The 23,921-nt window shown below is 37.4% G+C and overlaps 1 protein-coding gene across 3 annotated transcripts in view; it reads right to left on the reverse strand.

Moving 5' to 3' along the window:
- Nucleotides 1-23,921, reverse strand: part of POT1 (protection of telomeres 1) — a 75,867-nt gene that overhangs the window by 17,350 nt on the left and 34,596 nt on the right. For 2 of the 3 annotated variants that reach the window (XM_055711515.1, XM_014282029.3), the window contains 3 exons: nt 13,202-13,492; nt 8,696-8,851; nt 2,542-2,699 (listed from right to left, as the gene is read on the reverse strand). In XM_055711515.1, coding sequence (XP_055567490.1) covers nt 2,542-2,699; nt 8,696-8,851; nt 13,202-13,492 — 605 coding nt within the window. The remainder of the gene's footprint in view (nt 1-2,541; nt 2,700-8,695; nt 8,852-13,201; nt 13,493-23,921) is intronic. The other variant, XM_055711516.1, reaches the window with a different exon arrangement.

A 23,921-nucleotide genomic window follows, 5' to 3' on the forward strand; every position in this document is an offset into this window, starting at 1 on the left:
TGCAGATGACACATTCCTTTCCAAATCACTTCTGGAACTTTAAACACAATATAGTGCCAAAAAACCCCTGTACTACTGCAAACAGAACTCCTGATGAACATGCACTTTGGTTACTTAACCTTTCCCAAATGAAAAGAAGGGAGAATTTCTGATCTTCAGAAGGAGGGGCACACAACTCAGAAGGACTATAAGGATATTGTGAGGTTATGCAGGAAGAAAATTAGAACTTAATATATTAATTTATTAGTAATTAATTAGTAATAAGAAATTAATTAGAACCAACTAGAACTTAATCTGGCTACTGCTGTACAAGATGATAAAAAATGTTTTACAAATACATTAACAACAAAAGGAGGGCTAAGGAGAATCTCCATCCTTTACTGGACGTGGAGGGAAACCCAGTGACAAGGGATGAGGAAAAGGCTGAGGTACTTAATGCCTTCTTTGCCTCAGTCTTTAATAGTAAGACCAGTTTCCTCTGGGTACCCAGACACCTGAGCTGGAAGACAGGGATGGGGAGTAGAACGAAACCCCCATAATCCAAGGGGAAATGGTCAGTGACCTGCCACACCACCTAGACACACACAAGTCTATGGAGCCAGACAGGATCCACCCAATAGTACTGATGGAGCTGGCAGGAGCGCTCACCAAGCCACATCCCAGTCATCTGCCAGCAGCCCCGGCTAACCAGGGAGATCCCAGTTGGCTGGAGGTTAGCCAATGTGATGCCCATCTACAAGAAGGACCAGAAGGAGGATCTGGGGAACTACAGGCCTGTCAGCCTGACCTCAGTGCAAAGGAAGGTTATGGAGCAGGTCATCCTGAGCGCCATCATGTAGCACGTGCAGGGCAACCAGGGGATCAGGCCCAGCCAGCATGGGGTCGTGAAAGGCAGGTCCTGACTGACAAACCTGATCTCCTTCTATGGCAAGGTGACCCACTCAGCGGATGAGGGAAAGGCTGTGGATGCTATCTACTTTTAGCACAGCTTAGCCTTTGACACCATTTCCCACAGCATTCTCCTGGAGAAACTGGCTGCTCGTGGCTTGGATGGGCATATGCTTCACTGGGTAAAAAACTGGTAAAAAACTGAGTTAAATCCAGTTGGAAGATGGTCATAAGTGGTATTCCCCAGGGCTCAGTGTTGGGGCCAGTCCTGCCTGAACTCTTTATCCATGGTCTGGACGAGGGGATTGAGTGCACACTCAGTAAGTTTGCAGATGACACTAAACTGGATGGGAGTGTTGATGTGCTTGAGGGCAGGAAGGTATTGCAGAGGGATCTGGGCAGGCTGCATCGATGGGCCAAGGCCCAGCGTACGAGGTTCAACAAGGAGAAGTGCCGAGTCCTGCACATGGGTCACAACAGTGCCATGCAACAATACAGGCTTGGGGCAGAGTGGCTGGAGAGCTGCCTGGTGGAAAAGGACCTGGGGGTGTCAGTTGACAACTGGTTGAATATTGAGCCAGCAGTGTGCCCAGGTGGCCAAGAAGGCAAATAGTATCTGGGCTTGTATCAGAGATAGTGTGGCCAGCAGGACGGGGGAAGTGATTGTCCCCCTGTACTTGTCACTGGTGAGGCTGCACTTCAAATACTGTGTTCAGTTCTGGGCCCCTCACTACAATGAAGACACTGAGGAGCTGGAGCGTGTCCACAGAAGGGCAACAAAGCTGGGGAAGGGTCTGGAGCACAAGTCTTATGTGGAGCGGCTGAGGGAACTGGGGTTGTTTAGTCTGGAGTAAAAAAAACCAGAAGGCTGAGAAGATACTGTACCATGCTCTACAACTGCCTGAAAGAGGAGCTTATAGTGAGGTGGACCATCAGTGTCTCTCAAGTAAGACACAACAGGATAAGAGGAAATGGCCTCGAGTTGTGTTAGGGGAGGTTTAGACTGGATCTTAGGAGAAATGTCTTCATGGAAAAGGGTGGTCAAGCATTGGAAGAGGCTGACCAGGGAGGTGGTGGAATCACTATCCCTGGAGGTAGTAAACAGAGGTGTAGATGTGGTGCTTAGGGACATGGTTTAGTGGACGACTTGGTAGTGCTGGGTTAATGGCTGGACTTGAAGATCTTATAGGTCCTTTCCAACCTAAATCATTCTGTGATTCCTTATGTATATAATGCAGTTCAGTGAAGCATTTATACTGTATGGTTCATTTTGAACACCCTTAAGTCTCACCATTTCCAAGTAACGTATAAGCACATGCTCAGAATTTGCTCAATTTGCTTAACCATAGCTTTTATCTTTAAAAGGTCACATGCACTATAAAAAAGAATAAGGATGTTAATGTGTCCTAGCCTTATTATTACAGCACTTTAAAACAGAACTCTTAATCCCTACTGAATTTTAAATTGAAAAAAATTAGCCTTTGTTTATTTATCCTCTGGAATACTTAGTCTTCATCTGGTACTAAAGACATTATGTTCCAGAGTTTCTGGTTCTTACATATGTTTGTAATTCTAAACTGTACAGGTGTTACAAATAACTGTTAAATTTAGCCTAGAGTTCCTCTAGGAAAGAACTCTACATATAAAACTTACTCTTTTAGTTCCTTAACGTCAGGGTTACTTTCTGGCAAGACTCCTATTCCTCGACCATAACAGGTGCCACCATGAAGATGAAATTCTATATGAGAGACATCAGCAGCAGCACTTGCTTGTTTCGTATGAATACTGTAAATTCTCAGAAAATTTCCAATCTTAAAGAAAAAAAAAAAAGAAATAACACGAAGTTAGCTATTTACCTGGAAAATGCTAGGCCTTGTAAAACTTCACTCCTGTTTTCACTGAATCACAGAATAGATGAAGTTGTCAGGGATATCTGGAGATTGCCTAGTGCAACCCTCATATGCACAGTAGTCACCTAGAAAAAAATTTATTAGGGCTGTCTCCAGGTGAGTTTTGAATATTTTCAAAGATACTCCAAAACCTCTCGGCATGATCTTTATCAGACAACATTACTGGCAGTGAAGGCCGATTCAGAACCAGCATAAGCCTTCTCAGTAAATCTGATTCTCAAGCAGTCCTCAGAAGACAGATCAAACAAGGCAATTATTCCTTTCCTGAGGGTACAATTTGTCTTCTATATTTACAATACAGCCCTCCAGAGACTGACATGCTGTGATTTGTCCATGTATGATCGCACTCAGCAATTGACCTCATGACCATCATCATGCATAACATGTTATCTATTTATTTATACACGCAAACACATCTGCTTACCCAGATTTTTTTATCATATCTTAGTCTTACATTGCAGATAAAATTTTTTTCAGCACCAGGACAAAAGGCAAGAAATGTTAGAAATTCAAAGATTTTGGCACTGTTCCTAACTTAGATTTTCTCCTCAGGTACATTGAGAACATGCTTCTTGTTCTGCTTCGAATTATTTTGTGTTCTTTGGAATGGTTTTATGAAGGTACATGAATAGACTTAGGCTAACTTATAGAAGTACCTGTTAAGAAAGCAGTTATTGAGTGCTGAACATCAAACACATCTTTGTAACTTTGCTTTTATTTCAAAATACCACTCCCATTATTCCTCATCCCCTCCAAAAAAACAAAACCAAGGTTCTAAAAGTAGATCATCTGGAGACTTAATTATATAGTTAATTTTCCTATGTGTTTTAATGGCCTTTAAACCAAATTAAAAAAGTATATATTTGGGTGACAGTTAAAGTATAACCTAAGATCCAACTGACAGATGGCAAGCTACACATTCATTAACCTAGATTTATGTTCACTTTGAGTGTCTTTTTAAAAGCCCTATGTAAAAGTTGAAAGTATTTTAAATTGACTTCAATTAATATTAATATTACAGTAGCCAATCAGTTAAGTCTTATTTCAGCTTCAGCTCCTGCTTTAACCAGTAAAAACCTAACAAGTATTCCTATTAGACTGTATTGTCCAGGTCTTAGTATGACACTTATAAATGTATGCATAAATGCAGATAGAGCAGCATCCCACTTCTAGAATCTTCCTACATATCAAGGAACAGACTATGACTATACAGTACTGGTATCGAACTGCTTTTTTAAACAATAATCACACATTAAAAAAGTGTATTTTCAGATTCAGGCACCAGGGACATAAAAAGCACACTTCAGTTTGCACCTGTTTTGATTGTGGCATGTGGCTTTTACCAGATCTTTAATTGATCTGCACCATTAGGGGGCTGCTCATTTTGTCCATTCAAAGAATATTAACAGGACAGCTTGTGCATTTAGATAGCAGATAAGAGGCTTATCTGGAGGCTTTTTTTTTTTTTTTTTTTTGCTTTTTTTCCTTTTCTTTTTTCTTTCCAGATGCTAAATTTCACTTACGTTAAATATCCAAAAATGCAAGGGACAGATATTATATAACTAATTTAATGACTACGACAAATGCTTTTGGAGAACTTTTTTTGTGAAAGATTTAGTTCTAAGTTCTGCTTATCTAAAAATCTTATGTCAATATAGTAGTGCCAAGTGACTTTTTTTAACTTTCAAGAGTGACTTGTTTATAAGCAGGAAAAAAAATTATAATTGAAGAATTTCTTTCTTTAAAAAAAAAGTATGAGAAAAAGTATTTACTAACTGTACAAACACAAAACATTAAATGTAAGAGAGGAGAGCCCAGAAACCAAGAATAGAAAATGCTGGGTTTGCCTTCTAAACTTCTGTCCTAAAATTCATGCAGAAGTCAACCAATTTACGTATTTTAGCACAACACTAAACTTCCCCAAGATTTACAATCACCGTAAAAATGCTATATATGCATTTTTTTAGATCCTTTTTCTGAAAATGTTAGTATTTTATATATTTTAATATAAATGAGAACTATACAAAAGGGATGTATTATCATCATCATCGCCAAACACTGAAAAAGTCTGGAAGGTTGTGAGTGTCAACACAGACCACCAGACCTGACCGTGCACACAAAGTGCAATTTCCGTGAAGTCCTTTGGGGGGCAGCATTGCTTACAGTTAACAGTGGCAAGCAAAGGTAGGTGTTGCTGCTAAAAATGTTACTGTGTTTCTGTTGCTTACAGCATGCCTGCAGATCCAGCACACTTTATATACCTGACTGAGAGGAAATGATAATCTACATTAACGTAAACACCATGATTTACAGAGCCATCACTAAAATTAGTACAAAACCAACTCCTTACTTGACTTTACAGCAGTTCTGGTTATGAACTACCCTACCTCATTTAGAGCAAGTTCGTTTAAAATGAAATTAAAGCACTAAGAAAACATTTCTTGCAGTAAAATACACTAATACCCTATTTGCAATCTAATTAAAATACAACTATTTTAAAAATACATATTGAGGCTAAAAGGAATTAAAATTAAGTCATGTACGCAGTTCTCTGTAACACTGGCCTACTAAAACAACATTTTAATGTAGCAAATTCTCGTGTTTATTTCAAAACAAAGTCACATTTAAGATGCTGATAAATTTGGAATGGTCACTTATCATGGCAGTTAAATATTCATGTTCGGCCAGAAAGACACTCATGACAAGAGGCTGTTAGCTACAGCTATCACTTAAAATAATCAGTACTAATTTTTATGCCTATTTTATGGTTGACTGTATTCAGCGAGATCTTTGTCATTTTATCGTATCAATGGTCTAATTTTACTGAGAAGTTGTGCACAACTTTTTGCAAATGAGAGGAAGCATATACACAGCATTTGGGTGTGGTCCCTTGCAATAAAAAAAATACTAACTTAAATCCACTGAAAGGTTTGGAGGACTTGGGGGTGGGATGGGTGGGTGGGGATTCCTCCTTCCCCCCCCCCCCCCCCCCCCCCTTTTTTTTAATGAGTAAAGACAGAAGTGGGGAAAATGCCACTGACAAGTCAAAGGAATGCCATCCAGGCCTGAAGAACATGATGCTAGATATTACAGCTATGTAACTCAAGTTGCAGGTTGGAAATGTGACTCAGACACTAGAAAAGCAGGCAAGGCTTCCTAGTCCAAAATACTACCAAAAAAGACATGACACTGTATACAGCATGCGGAACAGCTGAAAATATTCAAAATCTGCATCTGAAGATGCATAACACAAAGCGAATACTGTGAAACTACAGACTAGGTAGGGCTTGTATGTATGCTCAAGGTTAATTGTTTCAGTTGTGCTATCCAGAAAACACATGACAACAAGGTTTAATATGATCAGTTTTGTAAGAGGAACGCACAGTTCTGTATATGCAATGAATGACAGTACATAAGGAAATTGGACAGCCAGACTCCTACTGTGCACTGACTGGCTCACTCACCTTGATGGTTACCATCTACCAAAATGCCCCAGACGGAGAAACGCATGTCACAGACCTATTCCCAAGTCGCACGACAAGGTCAGTGAATCCTGAGAATCTCTGGAAAAACTGTACTAAGAAATGCTGAAGAATAATGAACTACAATGGAAATCTACTTCCGAGATGAGATTTCTGAAAACTGTGTTCTGTTAAGGCAGCAAATGCTGAAAAGCCACTATCTTGCCCAGCAGGAAAGGGAGGCCAGTAAATACAGGGGACAAAAATTCTACTTACAATATCAACTGCAGTGTACCTCCAATATTACTGAAGTTCTTTCCATTGAAAACTGTAAGTATTATTTGACTGTATCAGAAAACGGGATAAAATGCTCATATCTTCCAGCGTTCTCTGGACAGACAAACCAAACAAGGAGGTTTAAAAACTCTTGTGGGAATATCCCCAACATTGTACTTGAGGATTTGCTAAAAATTCACTGTAAGACATTACCCACATTCTCTAGACTGTAGTGCTTACTCAGAGCTTCCTTGACGGAACATGTGCCTACAGGTATGATTTTAAAGTAAGAACAAATATTTCAGTTTTATTTTCAATAAGCCCTTCCTGGTATCAAGGCTGTGTAAAACAAATTGTTCCCACATAAAACATCATTTCAGAGCTGCAAATGTCGTTGCAAATGGTACACAACAATGGAGAGTGTAACCTAAAAAATTCCATAATAATTTCCAACAAAAAAGGCAATTCTAAGCTACTGTGAAATGCAGAAGAGATAGCTGAAAAATACTGCACTTTTATTGTTTCCGAAACCATGACCTGGCAAAACATCTAGTCTGGTTTCTGTCCACACTGTCGTCATGTTCGCCCTTGGGAAGGTACACATGCATACACTACACGCTCTCCAGCTTCGCACTTCTACATAAATGATTTAAAAAAAAAATATCTTTGCATAACAAGACCCTGAACTAAATCAAATATTATACAGAATAATAGAGTACTTTAATTATATTTTCTTATGACATGACACAATTTCCAACAGTATTTAAAGACAAACTTTTTATTAAACCTTTCATTTTAGGAAAAGTCCCTCAAAATTCTATCATCCTTATTCTATGAAATAAAATTAATTGCACGTATCGTAACCTGAACTTTCTAAATTTTCCTGAAGTTTAATTGTTAGGGTATCAGCACTTTTTCTTCAATATCTCAGCTAAAAAGCTGTTTTCAAAAATGATCGACCTTAAAACTTTTACAGCTTTCATGAGTGTAACTAACTGCAATTTTGGACATGGCCAGAAGGACAAAAAACACTTCGTGTTGCTATGTAAGTCAAACCTGGTTTCTTAACACATTTCTTTGACATTAGATCTTCTGTTACATGAGTGCAGTATCCAACAGATGCTTTACAGGTAAGAAAGAAAGGGCTTATAGGAAGGCAAAAAAACCTGGTAACTGATGAAGGCATTCTCACATATACACACATGTTCACTAGGAATTCCTGAATCAAAGTGGGAGAGTAATAAAAGGAGTATCATCAGCTACTCAAGGAAATATGTTTTGTTATTATTAGTGTTATAATATCTAATATTAAAATATTTCCCCCTTGATTTTCAAAACATATTGCTTCATTGGAACATCCTCAGTTATTTATGTCAACAGACTTTACCAGTTAACAAAAGAAAAATTCTGGAAGAGAACCTGTAAGTAATGAAATACTTCTGTAAGTTTTCTTATGATTTCTTACACAAAGGCAAGTTATTTTGCTATCTGTCATTTACTTATGGACAGGTATTAATATATCAAATTGATTTCATGTCTGCTGATAGCTTCAGCCTGACAAATGGCTATCACTTATCTTTATTTTCTGGTAAACACCTTCTTAAAAATGATGCTTGGTTATAGGGGGCAAGGCATAAACCGAAAGAAATAATCTTCGCTCATTTACTGTATTCAGAAGCAAGATGGCAGTATTGCTGAAGATCAAATGTTTAATTATGTTGTTTTCTCTAAGCATAATCAACATTACTGACCCACTAAATGAAGACTGCACTTCAAATTGCAGGAGTTTATAGAACAGAAAATCTTTTATTGACTTCAGAATTACGATCCTTTAACGGGACTACAAGTTTAACCCCAATTTATACAATTTAATTAATTCTAAACTACATTTTTTGTGCATTATTTTCACATGATTATATATATTACAGTGTCTGGAAATAACTTAATTGAAATAATTTTTTTTCATGGCAATTTTAGGGTAATGAGGCCTGTTTGTTGAAGGATTTTTGCATTCAGATTAAAGGTATGGGGAAATACAGGGAAAGATAAAGAGGAATATTTGAAACTAGTTAACAGCAGAACCAAACTTATACCTTCTCTAAAATAAGTTCTAAGCAGAAAATAGGCCACAAAAGTCAGAAATACCAAATTGTGCATTACCTTGAGTGATTTTGCCAGTTGTACATGGTTATCATAGACTAGAATGTCCACTGTTAGATTTCGCAGCTGTTGAAGAAGAACTTTATCTCCTTCCAGGTCTTTTGCTTCCACAGGCACCTTCCATGTTGGATAGGGGCATTTTGTGCCATCCCATACCTGAAATGCAAATAAACTATTTCAATACATTCAGAATACTTTAGATTGAGATTTTAAATAATGTTTATTTTTTTAACAGATTTGTTGTTTGATTAAAAACTGGTAACAATAAGAAATGTTAATTGGAGTCTCAGTCTTAAAGTCCTTGAATTACTTATATTAATTTTATGGAATTTTTAAAAATTATTATTCCTCAAAAAAATAATAATAAAAAATCAGCACTAGCAAAACCTCAGCTGTTTATTCAGCTGTTACAACTATTAGGTATCACCATATGCAGAACTGTCTACATTAAATATTTTAATCCTGCTATAGGCTTTTTTTAACTATTCCAGCCATAGTGTATGAACACTGAGTACACAGCATGTACTCCCTTAATTATTGATGATTTGCTGTATGCTGATATACTGCTAGTTACCCAGAATGTACTAAAAAACATCAGTAAACATACTTAATAATGAGGATTTAAAGAACTGTTTGCCTAAAGCTAAGTTCTTGATACACTTAAGTACTGAAATATCAGTAGTCATTTTTGAGCCATCAAAGTTACTGTGAAAAATTAACATTACCAACAGACTCAGCACTTCAGAACCGATGTCTTACTACTGAAACCAAACATTAAGATTTCAGTGATAACTGCTTAAGACATATTCTGTAAACTATGGTGTCCTGTGTTCATGAAAACACACTCTTCTCAAAGACAACAAAAATAATGATCTAAAATACTGGCCACAGAAAAAGAAAAATCCAGAGCTATTTGGGCTGTAAGACTAAAATGGTGCATTTCATAGGATTTCAAGCTGTTGTGGTTTAACCCCAGCCAGCAACGAAGTACCACGCAGCCACTTGTTCACTCCCTGCCTCCCCCATTGGGACAGGGACGAGAATCAGGCAAAAAAAGATAAAAGCCATGGATGGAGATAAGAACAGTTTAATAACTGAAATAAAATAATATACTACTAATAATAATTAATAATTGTAATGGAAAGGGACATAAAAAGAGAAAGAAATAAAACTCAAGGGGGAAAAAAAACCCAAACAAGGAAGTGATGCACAATACAACTGGGAGCAATACCCTGCCCCCCCGGTTAACTAACCCCAGTATATATATATACTGATAATGACATCATACGGTATGGAATATGGCTTTGGTCAGTTTGGGTCAGCTGTCCTGGCAGTGTCCCCTTCCCAAATTCTCGTGCCCCTTCAGCCCTCTTGCTGGCAAGGCATGAGAAGCTGGAAAGTCCTTGACTTACTAGAAGCACTCAGCAACAACTAGAAACTTCAATGGGTTAGCAATATTCTTCTCATCCTAAATCCAAAACACAGCACTGTACCAGCTATTAGGAGGAAAATTAACTCTGTCCCAGCCAAAACCAGGACACATGCATACAGGTTCAATAGAAGCCAATTTTCAGATAGTTTGTGATATCAAGGCATTTTGTCCCATGAGTTAGGTATTGCAGAAAGGGAATAAAAAAAGACACCAAAGCTTAATTTTTTAAAGGGTTTCTACTCCTTATGCTTAACTGCTGTGGATCAAAGGACCCACAGGAAAAGATCTAAGAATCAAAGCCATGTGTAAATACACTGAGAATAACTCATGGCTGAAACACTCATCCCAAATCAAGAGATAAAAGGGAAAACTGTCCATAGTGAAAAATCACCCATAACATCAAATTAATGTTCCCAAGTAAGTGTGTATTCTGAAGGACCCAGATAATGAGGCGGTACATGCTGTCAAAGATTAAAAAAAAGAAAACCTATTATCTTCTGATCCTGTACCATGAAATACTTATAACCACCTTTCAGAGAGAGGTTGCCCATTGCTTGAATTATCAAACCTTTTCCAGAACTGAGCTTGAGAAACATAGTTTTAGTGCATATTATGAATTTAGTCACTTTGACAAAATAAAGAACCTTAAGTGTGTCAAATTTCTCATTATTTTTCAACTGGCTTTACCTAGGACACTTTGGAAGTTCTACACTGAAGAGATGGATCTGACAAATGGACCAAAAGAAACCTGAATGCTCCCTCCCAGATACAAGGATGACTACATAGCTTTAAAACATCCTTCACCAGAAGAACTAATGGGGTTTGCGTCAGGGCACCTTTTGGAGGAATCTGTAAGCCAGTAAGCTTTATTTACAAAAAAAATTAAAAACTCCCCCACAAAGAGTAGTTTGTTTTATTTTTTACTTGCACAAATATGAAAACAGATCAAGCTCTCTACCTCAGGAGCTTGCCAGCTTCACTTTAATTAAATTACTGATGAAAACAGAAGCCCTGGTTTACAAAACCAACATGATTAAATTAATTCTGGGTAAGAAACAGCAAATCACTCCATTACTAGTCATGAACAGACTGGAGCTAAGGAATAGTTAGGGGCAACCTTTCATTGCCATGGTCGGCAAAACTCTGAAAGGGAAGAGACACAATGAACGCTGTTTCTCTCTCCAGCAGAGTATGCTAATTGTATGAAATAGCTTAACACAGACAACATAGAAGGAAAGAAAAGAATAATAGCAGAAGTCTTATGAAAATAAATGACAGACTAGTTTCTAGTAAGAATTATTTAGTCTCCATCAGTTTCAGTAACAAAATTCTCAGAAAATGGTAAGTGATACTATCTTTAAGCCATGTCAGCCTTAGGTGCTGTGCATATCACAATTAATTTATCAGGTATATTATTAAAAGTTATGCTATGGGTGAAGCACAAAATCACCAAAATTAATTTCAGTTGTCTTTGAAGCAAAGCCCACTGATCTCAACACTTAAAATATTCATTATATTTTAAAGTATAATCAGCCATTAATATAACTTGATATACTTGGAATGACATAATAAATTATTGTGAAACATAACCAATCTAATATAATAATAATATTTAATGTTCACTCAATTGAACTGGTATTGAATTTAGGCTTTTTTTGGTTTGTTTAGTGAATCAACCAAACAGATATGTCTACAATTTTTTAAATTCTCTCTTCTATGAAGACCAACATTTGATATAAGAAAGGGATTTTACCATGCTTGAAAAAAGGGAAAAAATTAGCAACAGCACACCAATATAATCTGCCATTTTTAAGCTTGTCTGATATATTTTAATACAGATTTGAGAGTATATTGGGTTTTAGTAGTATAAGATATTAATTAATTAAAAGAATTGCGTATCAGAAAAACTGAGCTACTGGTATTTGATTCCAAACTTTTACCTTCCTAAGTCTATCCTAGGTCTTCCTCTTCTGAAGTCATTATCTTTACTGTACAAAACTGAAAAAATTGACTTCAGATCTTCCAACACAGAAAAGAATGTAAAGAAATATTAACAATTTAAGAAAGCAGTTGTCTGTCATTGCAAAGGGTCCTTCGATGCTCAACATATACTTATTAGTGAACAATGTAATTAGACTCCACAGAGTTCTGAAATTTTACTGGGTCTCATTTGACATCTATTTCACAAAGGGTAGTTTAATGAAAATATTTGTAAAAGCTGCAAAGCATATTACAGGATGATACAAGGTTTGTTTCTGTGTAGTGCATGTATCGTTTTGCACAAGAAAAATCTTTGCTGTGTTAGTGAAGGATTAATGCAGCGTGCTCTTTCTAAAACTGTTGTAACAATATAGCTTAATACAGTAGAACCAATAAATAATTTTATGAAGTCATAAAATGGAAAGTAACAGGCTGTTCATCACTCACATTTTAACAATCACCTTATAAAAGGAAGAAAAAGAAATACAGAGGATGTCAGAATAACACCAGACTGATACATTCCAAGCCAAAACCAGGAAAATTATTCAGACCTTTTCATTTAGCAGACGTTAAGTATCACCCTTGGAAAGTACTCCCCTGTTGCATGGCTCTTTGCATTTTGTACTTTCACTGAGCACTGATTCCCGAAGTGCTTATATATAACTAAAAGAAGCTACCTAAAAATCCATCAGGATAGACAACATAATCCATTCATTACTTTTCTAGGTAGTGCTACTTACTACATTAATTATACCCAGCAGATCTAGAAAAAAAGAGCAATACTTGGTGCTAACTATAAAACAAGGTTAGTATTTAAAACAGTATTTTTCAACTTCAAGAAGTCTTGCGATATTTTTGTACAAATGTTTGTGAATTGATGATCCATACCAATGCCATCTTACAAGAAATTAAACAGATGAACAACTAAACTTGTTTTCATAAAAATAAAATGGTCAAAGATCATAAATTTACTTAACCATTAAATATATATCTATGTAACATTATTTAAATAAATGAATAGGTCTGTTTTACTGAAAACACAATCACAATGTCTTAATAAATAAATCTAAGATTTTTTTTAAAAATAAATCTACCTTTAGAAGAAAGGAAGATCCATCTACTTGTGCTTTTCCTACCAGCTGGCAAGTGAGATCAAAGAACAGCATTGGCTGAACACCAGACAATTTTGCTGCTGGTCCAGAGATGGAAAGATTACTGGCTGCCCAGACACGTAGTTCTTCTATTATTTTCAGATCTTCATCCATGAAAGTGTAAGCTTTGCTAGAGGCTCGAGGAACTACTGGAGCTCCTACATTTCCATCAAATGTCAAGGATGAAAATCCCACACTGGTAATTCCCTGCATCTGTCCGTTGTATTCCCTGATCTGTAACAAAATATGAAGAAAAAAATAGTTGCACTGTATCAAAACGTACATACACTTTTGCTTTATCACGTGCATGAAGAATGGACCATTGAGCACTTGTTCCTAGTCCTATTAGAAAGGCAAAGTCAAAATATATATATAAAAAAAATTAACAAGAAAACAAAGTGAATGAGCAGAAAACATAATCACAGAATGGTTTGGGTTGGAAAGGATCTTAAAGATCACCTAGTTTCAACCCCCCTGCCAGGGGCAGGGACATCTTCCACTAGACCAGGTTGCTCAAAGCCCCATCCAGCCTGGCCTTGAACACTCCCAGGGATGGGGCAGCCACAGCTTCTCTGGGCAACCTGTGCCAGTGTCTCACCAGCCTCACAGTAAAGAATTTCTTCCTTTCACCCAAACTAAATCTACCCTCTCTCAGTTTCAAGCCATTACCCCTTGTCCTCTCACTGCATGCCCTTGCCAAAAGTCCCTCCCCAGCTTTCTTGTAGGTTCCCTTTAGGTACTGGAAAGCTGCTAGGAGGTCTCCTTGGAGCCTTCTCCAGGCTGAACAACTGTCTCAGCCTGTCTTCACAAGAGAGGTGCTCCAGCCCTCTTATCTTCATGGCCCTCCTCTGGGCTCACTCCAACAGGTCCCTGTCCTCCTTCTGTTGGGGGCCCCACAGCTGAAGGCAGTACTCCAGGTGGGGTCTCATGAGAGTGGAGTAGAGGGGGAGAATCGCCTCCCTCCATGTGCTGGTCATGTTTGTTTTGATGCAGCCCAGCATTCAGCTGGCTTTCTGGGCCGTGAGTGCACATCACCGGGCCATGTTGACCTTCATGTCAACCTACACCCCCAGGTCTTTCTCCCCAGGGCTGCTCTCAATCCATTCTCTGCCCAGCCTGTGTTTGTGCTTGGGGTTGCCCCGATCCAGGTGCAGGACCTTGCACTTGGCCTGGCTGAACTTCGTAACATTCACATGGGCCCACCTTTTTAGCCTATCAAGGCCCTTCTGGATGGCATCCCTTCCCCCCAGCATGGCAACTACACCACACAGCTTGGTGTCATCTGTAAACTTGCTAAGGGTGCTCTCAGTCCCACTGTCCATGTTGCCAACAAAGATGTTGAACAGCACTGGTCCCCAGTACAGACCCCTGAGGAATGCTACCTGTCACTAGCCTCCACTTGGACATTGAGCCATTGATCACAGCTCTTTGAGTGCAATCATCCAGCCAATTGCTTGTGCAAAAGACCATCCACTGGTCCACCTGTGAAATCCAGTTTTGACACAAGGATGTCATGTGGGACAACACTGAATGCTTTTCACAAGACCAGGTAGATGGCAGCAGTTGCTATTCTCTCATTGACCAACACTGTAGCCCTGTCACAGAAGGCCACCAAATCTGCCAGGCACAATTTGCCCTTAGTGGAGCTGGGCTGGCTATCACCTATCACATCCTTATTTTCCATGTGCCTCAGCATAGCTTCCAGGAGGATCTGCCCCATGATCTTGCCAGGTACCAAGGTGAGACTGACTGGGCTGTAGTTCCCTGGGTCTACCTTATTTCCGTTTTAAAAATGGGCATTATGTTTCCGCTTTACCAGTCAGTGGGAATTCACTGGATGGCCGCTTCTCAAATATGATGTATAGTGGCTTCGCCACTTCATCTGCCAATTCCCTCACAACCAGCAGATGCATCTCATCAGGTCCCATGGACTTGGCCAGCTTCAGGCTCCTACCACTTTTTTTTTTTTGAAGAGGCAGACTAATACCTACCTGTAACTATAAAGCATCACTGCAGAATATTAAGAGTATTTTATTCACAAATTTCAAAATGTTCATGCGGGGTACACATCAGGATTGCTTTTACAGATTGGGAAACTGAGGCATGAGAGAAATTAATTTTTAAGGATCATGCAGCAGATCGACTGCAGAGCAGAGTTATGGATCCCTGTTTCTGACTCTCACAATAGCCCTACTTCCAAGTATTACGGAATTCAAAAAGAAAATATCAGTTCTAGGAGGTATTTTTTTTTCTATAAAGCAAACAGTCACCAGCTTTCATCCTTTGAATTATGAATACAGCTTTCACTATTACTCTTACGTCTACTGCCCTGCACATTGCAGGTCCCCTGTATCAATCTGATTTAGCTTTGTATCTGCTACTATATAAAGCAGTGTTCAGTCTGAAGCATTCCTTCAAGGATCTAGTCTAGTTTTACTGTTCCCTGCATTCCATATATGTATACCAAAACCTTGCATGACTCGTTATCCAGAAATCTCAAACCAGCTGCTTCGATTCATCTCTTTTTTTAATTAAAATTTGTTTACCAAAAAAAGCAACAGGACTTGTGAATATAGCATTTGTGAGAGAATCTAGTTTAGGATTCCCAGGTGCTCAATTTTCAAATGGTTGAAAATCTTAATGATATACAAACACAGAATCTGAAAGACGTGACAGAAGTTCTAAACAGCAGCGATTTTTACCAAAATAATGCCAATGATTTAGGCCTACATTTTATAAACACACTGAAATTTAAAAAGCAAATTTAAAAAGCAAATTAAATATTCCTTGGAAATTCATAAACAAGCAGTTCAATCTTGATGACAGGAACTCCTTTAATCCTACTTTGACATAACACATAAATGTATCAATTCACAATGTACTTTTTCTTCACTTGTAACACTGAAAAGCTTTAGTCTTTTAACCTTTAGGTTTAAACATAAAAATACAAGAAAAGCCAATGGGAAAAATCAGGAAAAGACAGAGTTTCTTAATTAACTGTGCCCATTACCCATAAACTGGAAAAAAAATATTCCGCTATAAGACGTTATCCAATATAACCACACAGATTGACTTTAGTTGCTGCCACTGGCATTATATTCCATAGTTTCTCAAATAGTTAACAACCAGAGGGAAGGAAAACTCTCATCACTTTTACTCATTCATCCACTATCAACTCCAAGCATATTTTAAAGTATCATCTGACATGTCAAATGTTTCTCAAAGCATTTTGATTTCCATTTTACCTACTTATTTCTTCACTAATTCTTTTAAGTAATCATCAAAATCTTTTTACTTTTTTTTTTTTTTTTTTTTAGTAAAAATTCTGTCCTAGATCTCTAGCCTGCTCAGGAAACCAGTTCAAGAAACTACTTTGTCTCCCTGGGTTTCCACTAATATTTCATCAGACTGTTTTCCCTCTTTCCCTTTATGTCATGTTTTGGGCATTCATGAAGCTGTGTTTGAACATACTGTACTTTCGGCATCTCCTAGTACCTCATTTACAGTATCTGAAATCAGCCTTACTGTAGGGAAAGGCAGTTATAAAATAACAAAAGAAATAAGTAAGAAGGTAAACCTGAAACATCAAGATGAGAAAATTACCAGTGATCTTGAAGGAAACCTATATGTATAGGTAAGTGGAGAAGCCACTGAGTGGTCTCCCAGGTAAACAGCATTCAACAATATTATTTAGTGAAGGACAGAACAGGACAGGACAAGTAAATATAGAGGAATGTAAAACAGAACAACATATTTCATAGCTGGAAAATTACTTATGTCAGACCCATAGAACAGATGACAGTTGACAGAAATTCTCCAGGCTTGTCCTTTGAAAACAAATCATTGCTAAAGCGATAAGGAATCACTAGAGTATAAAATGAACAAAACCTATGGGCAAATGTTTCATTATTGCACTGTAAGTAGATCTGACCAAGTTAAGCGCTGATACTGTAAACTAGTTATATTTTCCACACACAAATGATTTTGAAATTGAATTAAACTTAGGGAAAAGAGGAATTGAGACTTTTGTATATGACAATTCCCCTTCAGTAGTTTTTTTGTGTCATTTCTAAAGGCATTGGGGACTTTATAAAAAAATGGGGGTGGTGGGAGGAGGGGAAACAGGGAAGGGGGGCAGATGGTTATCACTTTAAGAATTCCCTGAGAATTTTAAATAAATTCAATAAATAATGGTTGCTAAACAAAAATATCTTTCTGGAACAAAAGTCAAGCAGACACCACGTATCTGGCTTGTTCTAAGCAGGCAAGTTAATTCCAATACATACTGTGGGAGTCTTTGGCATAGTTTTTATACACTAAAGAACAAAAGCTGAAATATCACCTCAACAAACTACCTGGACAATAAACTGTTTTCTGTAGGGTACAAGTCCATCCTGAATGTGCTTATTGAAAATAAGCTAATCTTGAAATATTTATAAATAGATGTACAGCAATCTAAACCACCTGAATTTTATTTTATTTTTTTTAACTGAAGGTAGTGTTATTCACCTCACTCAATGGAAAAGTGCAACAGTAAGTAGTGTATAAAGCTGAAATAATAGCATCTCCCAGGTAGTTTTCCACCAAAACTGACTGTTGTATTGCAGAAGCAAAGGATTTACAAAACAACTGCAGTCACAGATCGCCTTAGAATATATATCTAAAAAAAAGCCTTGATACTAAACTAATGTACATGTTCTTATAAGGCAGAATTCCCAAAATAAATTTAACCATTGATTTGTGGAAGTATCAGGAATTTAAGATAATATTTTGAAACATGAGTACATTTAGCTTAAACTCCATTATTATTTATACATATAAAATTATTTTAAGACATCAAGTTGTGTTGTTTGGTTTTTGTTTGTTTTGTGGTTTTGTTTTTTTTAAGTTGATTTATTGCATCATCTGAAATGCACTTCTATTCCAATTTGGGTTTAAATTCAGCTGAAGACCTCTTGTAAAGTATCTTTTACCTAAGCAGATGTCCAAAACTTATGATCCCTGTGATTCATGGCTGCCAACAAAGTAAGAGAAGATCAATGTTCACATAAGCCTTGAAAAATTCCAAGCACAGAGGTTCCAGAGCCTCCCCCCCCCCAGGTAACCTGTTTCAATAACGCATTGCTCTCTGAGTCCACAACCATCCTTGGAAACATTCCTTTTGCGATACTAAGTCTTACCACCTCTAGATCTATAAGGTTCCCTAGCAGTGATTACTAAACATTTTTACTGTACTGAATGTTTAAAAAGATCTGTAGGAACTTGGGGAAAATACCTACACATGGTTTATATTTCCAGTGAAACTCCATCAAAAACCTAGGCAGTAACTTGGTATAGTGGGGAAAAAAACCCCAAAAAACTCACGAACAGAATATACTAGATGCCACACACTCCTCCAATTTGTTCTTATAAATGATAGCTATGAAAAAGCATATTTCTAGGAGACTGAAAAAAAAATTCCTTATGCTAGGGGATGGGCGTTCCAAGTCATAAATGGATGTCCTTCAATTCTCCCCACTCACGACCTTACAGAAAGTTTTAGAGACAGATCGCTGCACTTTAACTTGAAAAATGGTCCAGAATAGCTGGAGCAGATACTTGACGGAAAAACACATACACATAAAACACAGATTTTTCCATTGTGTCAAGACAAAAGATTACACAGGTATTTAATTTCCTTGGATTCATTCTTTTCTATTTTTGGCTGCACAGGTAGCCAACACAACTATATGGTATCTAAGAGCCACTGGTCCAAGACAGCACAGGTTTCAAACTTGTCTGAAGTGAACCACAGAGCATTGAAAACTTGGAAACACTCCGTAAGTATTCAAGCAGTGATGGCTTATAAACAAAAGCTGCTTTTCCTTTTAACGTATTAGTTAATCAGTGGTTCTGACCTTTTAAATAAGAAACAAAGCAGAAGCAGCTTGATAAGGTGTCTTGTAAAGAAGTTATGTGTATATGCCTCAAACTAGCTGAAAAAAATCCCAAAAGAATTGTCCTGAAGTCTTTTAGGCTATGAATGGCCTCAACAACTTCATTTCTAAATGGCCTTTCTATTAAATGGGAGTTTCGACTTTGTGTTATGGACTTCCTAGAGAAAAATTAAAGTCCTAATTTATGATGATTTGTCTATCTCTGAGACTGTAGCCACTGAATACAATACTCTGTATGCTCACATCACCTACAAGGATGTCAATAAGTAATCCCCTTAATTTGTCCCTGTTCCACTGCTGCTGAAACTTTTGAGCTTTATTAGGAATTGCACAGGGCTAAAAGAAGAGGCTAAAAGTTACAGTAAGACCTTTGGAGATGCTTTTCACCAGCCCTGTCCAGACTTGACAACATGAGAATCATTTCAGCCCTACAATCTGGAAACCTACATTTTTAAAACTAACCTGAAAACAGGAAATGCTTGCTTTCCGTTCTGAGTGTCATGCAGTGCATGAGGGTGGGATGGGAGGCTAAAAGAAACCCCATCATGAACACTGAAGACCTACTTCAAGCTAAAACAAAGCTACAAATCAAGCACTGGAATGATATACACATCCCATGCAAACACGCGAACAAATACTCCAATATAAAAAAATATTAATATGAGTCATTACAATTGTTACTAATTTAATAACTTATTACTCAAAAATATGCTAGGCAACTGACCCTGAGCCTTACCACCATATCAGATCCAGAAATTAATTTCTTTGTAAAAAGTTTGATGATTGTCACTGATGCTATTTATATGAAAAAAAGTTTCCTGTCAAAAAGCACATGAATGCATTTGGTATATTTCCTTATATTTTGTAAATGTTTTCTGACATAAAGTAAAACAGTCTAAACAAGTTTGGCTAATACAGTATTCCGATTATGTTTTCCTGTATTTTAATAATGTAATCCTAGTGTACATGTACCTCCAGCTCCATGAACAGCGAGGTAATAATGAAAGAGAAGCAGTTTGAAGTAACTTAGTTTTAATTTATATAAGGAGAGAGATTATGTACTATTTTGAGCACATTTTAATGTAACAAAAAGAAAACTGAACTACAAAAACTATCTGCAGGCACATTCCAAAAGAACGTTAACAAGGCTAGTCATATGAAAGTTAAATGAATTTTTATGAAGATATGAAAGATACACCTAGATACTAGGACCATAAGTTAGAGCTTATCCTCTACTGTTCTTGAGAACTACTGTCTCTGAAAAATAAGATTGTCAGAAAAGTCTGCAGCAATGGAAATACAGGCTAAAGAAGGAAATGAGCAATACATTGTACATTTCATTTACCAGTTCACCTGAACATATTATAACTATTTTGCGGGAAAAAATTGTACGCAAAAAGTGTATTTACTTAAACCAGCTGCAATAATGTCGGGTTTGACAATAATTTAAAAAAAACAGCAGGCACTGTGATACTATTTTAGAAACATTCCTCAGAGGAAGTGGCACAGTATATTTGAGACAATTCCAGTAAAGTAAAAAAATACTATTTTGGAGTATTTCCTACATATTTAAGACATGACCAGGCAACTTGACCAAAAGTACTCAAATGAAAATTTTAGAAAACATATGTGCAAAACTCTAAGACTTCACATTATTGACTGTAGGTAGTGATATTTTACTCCGTATTTTTTTACATTATCTACTATAGGAGAAATAATTGGGTTTTGAATTCCATCAAAACTTCTAAATGAGTTCCACGCCTTACGTGATTTTTGAAGGGAAGCTAAAAGCTATAGCAATGATATTTCCAAGAAAAACGCTGGTTTCTCTGTGTTAAAAAGAATCTTGTTTCTGAAACTTCTGCAACTGTTTACAAAAAAAAATTGCTTCCACTCTTCAGAACAAGAACTTGAGAACACAGCTGCAGCGCCGCAGACAATATGTTCTTTGACATCCTTTGTAGTAAAAAGTCTCAAACTAACTTTGGCCAAGTTTACTTATTTGGACCACATTTACTTAGAGGACACAGAGTCTGGCAGCTAAATTCTGCTGAAGTTTGATGTTCACTCAGCACGTTCTATATCTAAGTTCCAGGCTTTCCCCTCTCATCCTTATCAACGTGACAGCTATGGCCAGAGCTGCCCAGGAGTAAAGTGAGCAGATGCTCCTGTGTGTCTCTCTCAATGCCTTCCATATTGCACCAAGTAGAAAGAAAAGAGAAAGAATCCACTTTCATGGGTCAAACTGGATCAAACTAAAGGAGGGAATACACAGAGACAAGGAAACCACTGCGAACTGCTCCTAGAAACAATGGCAGGCTGGTTTAAACGTCAGAATAAGTAACCTAGTGGAACAAATGCTCTGTTAAGTATTACAAGGTTAAGGAGAGTGATGCACAAGTGAGACAGGACAGAACTAGTAAGGATAACAAAAAAAAGGACTGTAATTGATCCTTCTATGTTTTTATGAAGCCATGTTCCATATGCTTAATATTCAGATTCCCATTCCTCTGTGGACAGGCAAACAGCTTAGAAACTCATTAGCAAAACATACGTCTTATACTTGTCAACTGACGGACCTATGGAGGGAATAACCATCTATACCATGGCTATAAAGTATATATAAAGTACTTTTGCTCAAAGAAGCAACATGTTTATATTGAAATCTAAAGAGTTTGAACCAGATGAGTATGCATGGAATTTGTTGTTTCTTGCTGGTTTTCTCCATTTTGTTATTCTAGAGACGTAGGATGCCACATCTAATTGCAAAGCCTAACCACTAGACTTATAAACCATAATTATTCCAAAGTTAGTAGATGACACAGTTACTGTTGTCTGTGCAAACAGTTCAATTAATGGTGTATTTATGATACCCTATTCTGTTACTCTATTTTTCTACAGGACATCTTCCTATGCAGTATATGACTTTAGTAGTACAGTGGTGATGAATTGGTGCTGTGTAACAAAGAAGCTGTCATCTTGAAGACTCCTGCTTCATTTGTTACAGTGACTGGAGCCTGTGCACGGAAAAAGTTGAGGGACAAAGGTAAGAGAAGAGAATAGTATCAAGTTTACGATGACAAAAAGCTACAGAATTAAGACTTTGCTACAGAGATTGCATTATGCTGAGTAAGTTATACAAGTAAAGATTATACTGAGAGGTCACTCCTTTGGTCTTCACTCTCCAAGTGTTTTCTACAAGAGTCACACAGCTCTATAAAGCTGTGCATTTGGGAGACAGACCCATCAAAATACATCCTAGACAGTGATTATACCACACAACTCAAGTATGCTGAACAAGATGAACACCTAAATCAGAATGTGCTTCACTTTTCTCCAATTCTCAAACATGAAAATGGAAATCAAATACCCATTCACTTCACTAGGAGTGAATAAATTCTTGTTTGTGAACCACTCAGTGGTAATAAGGAATACTTGAGAAAAGCCAACAAGAAAATTAACAATTCCGTCATCATGACAGCATCTGAATAATAGACAAAAGGCAGAACACATGCCAAAACTCCCAAGTCAAGTGAGGATAAAACACTGCAGATTTAGTCAGTACAGCAGGTTGTCTCTTCTCTCTTTTTAACAGCTTAAACATTAGGCATTAAGTCTAAGATATTAAGAGCATCCACAGTGAATAAAAAAAAGTTCCAAGTAAACTCTATTTGAGATAACTCCTTCTTTGCCACGAAGATAGAGGGATGCTAGACAGATCACAAGTCTAGCTTTTATACTGGGGAGTGGTGGGATCCCCCCCCAATGTCACCTCTGCAGAGCACTGACTGTGGTTGAAGGCCCAAATACAGTACTGCAAATCACTAAGTACTATTCATTCATGAGAAATCATTATAAGAAGTCATAAAAATGCAATTCAAGAAATATTAATAGAAATTTAATTAAAACTGGATAATCCTTCAGTTCTGTTACTAAGACACTTAAAATTTTCATTCTTTGCAACAAATACTGACTGAATAAAATTATTCTCTATCCAGAGTAAGCCCAAGAGAATCCTTTCCATTATGTTATTAGCTCTGAACCACTGGACCTTGCCAACACCTGTGTTACTATGAAGTTATTCATTAGCAGCTGAGGACATAGCTGGGAGTAGTCATTTTTAAAATGCATTTGCTATCAATATCAACTTCTTGGAAGTCTCTCAAAAGCATATCTGGGACAGGGAAATGTGAATATATGCTGTTAAGGACTGTGTATATCTGTCCTCACTGGTAAGCACATGTGAGACTATGGCCTCTGCTACCCTCAATTGCTTTCCATTCAGCAACCTAAGAGAAGGTGCTAAGGCCTGAAGACAAAATAGAGTGAAGGAATAACTGCAGACAGTGTAATTAGAACTCTAACTAGAGTTGTTTTTTTTCTTTTAATTGAAAATCACGTTGCACAGGATTCCCACATGCTATGCTGGTTGTAAGTGAAAGGAAGAGATCACCTCCCTCCCAGTTTACTCCCAGCAGTTGGCACCAGGCTTCTATGTCAGATCTTTACCTGCTCAGATCAGATACGGGAACGTGCAAAGTAACTTTGTTAGCCTAGGGTAGTCAAAACATTCCCATCCAGAAAAAGACAGTTTAGTGACTCTAGATCATTCTAACTTTTAAAGTAATTAAACAAGCTGTCAGCTTATGCATCTGAGGAGATATCGACCATGAGCAACTGAAGGTCAGTTAGGGCTAGAAACCACTTAAAACAGCTCAGCTGTGATG

Source organism: Falco cherrug, chromosome 5 (assembly GCF_023634085.1).
Source record: "Falco cherrug isolate bFalChe1 chromosome 5, bFalChe1.pri, whole genome shotgun sequence".
In the NCBI taxonomy this organism is placed as follows: Eukaryota; Metazoa; Chordata; class Aves; order Falconiformes; family Falconidae; genus Falco; species Falco cherrug.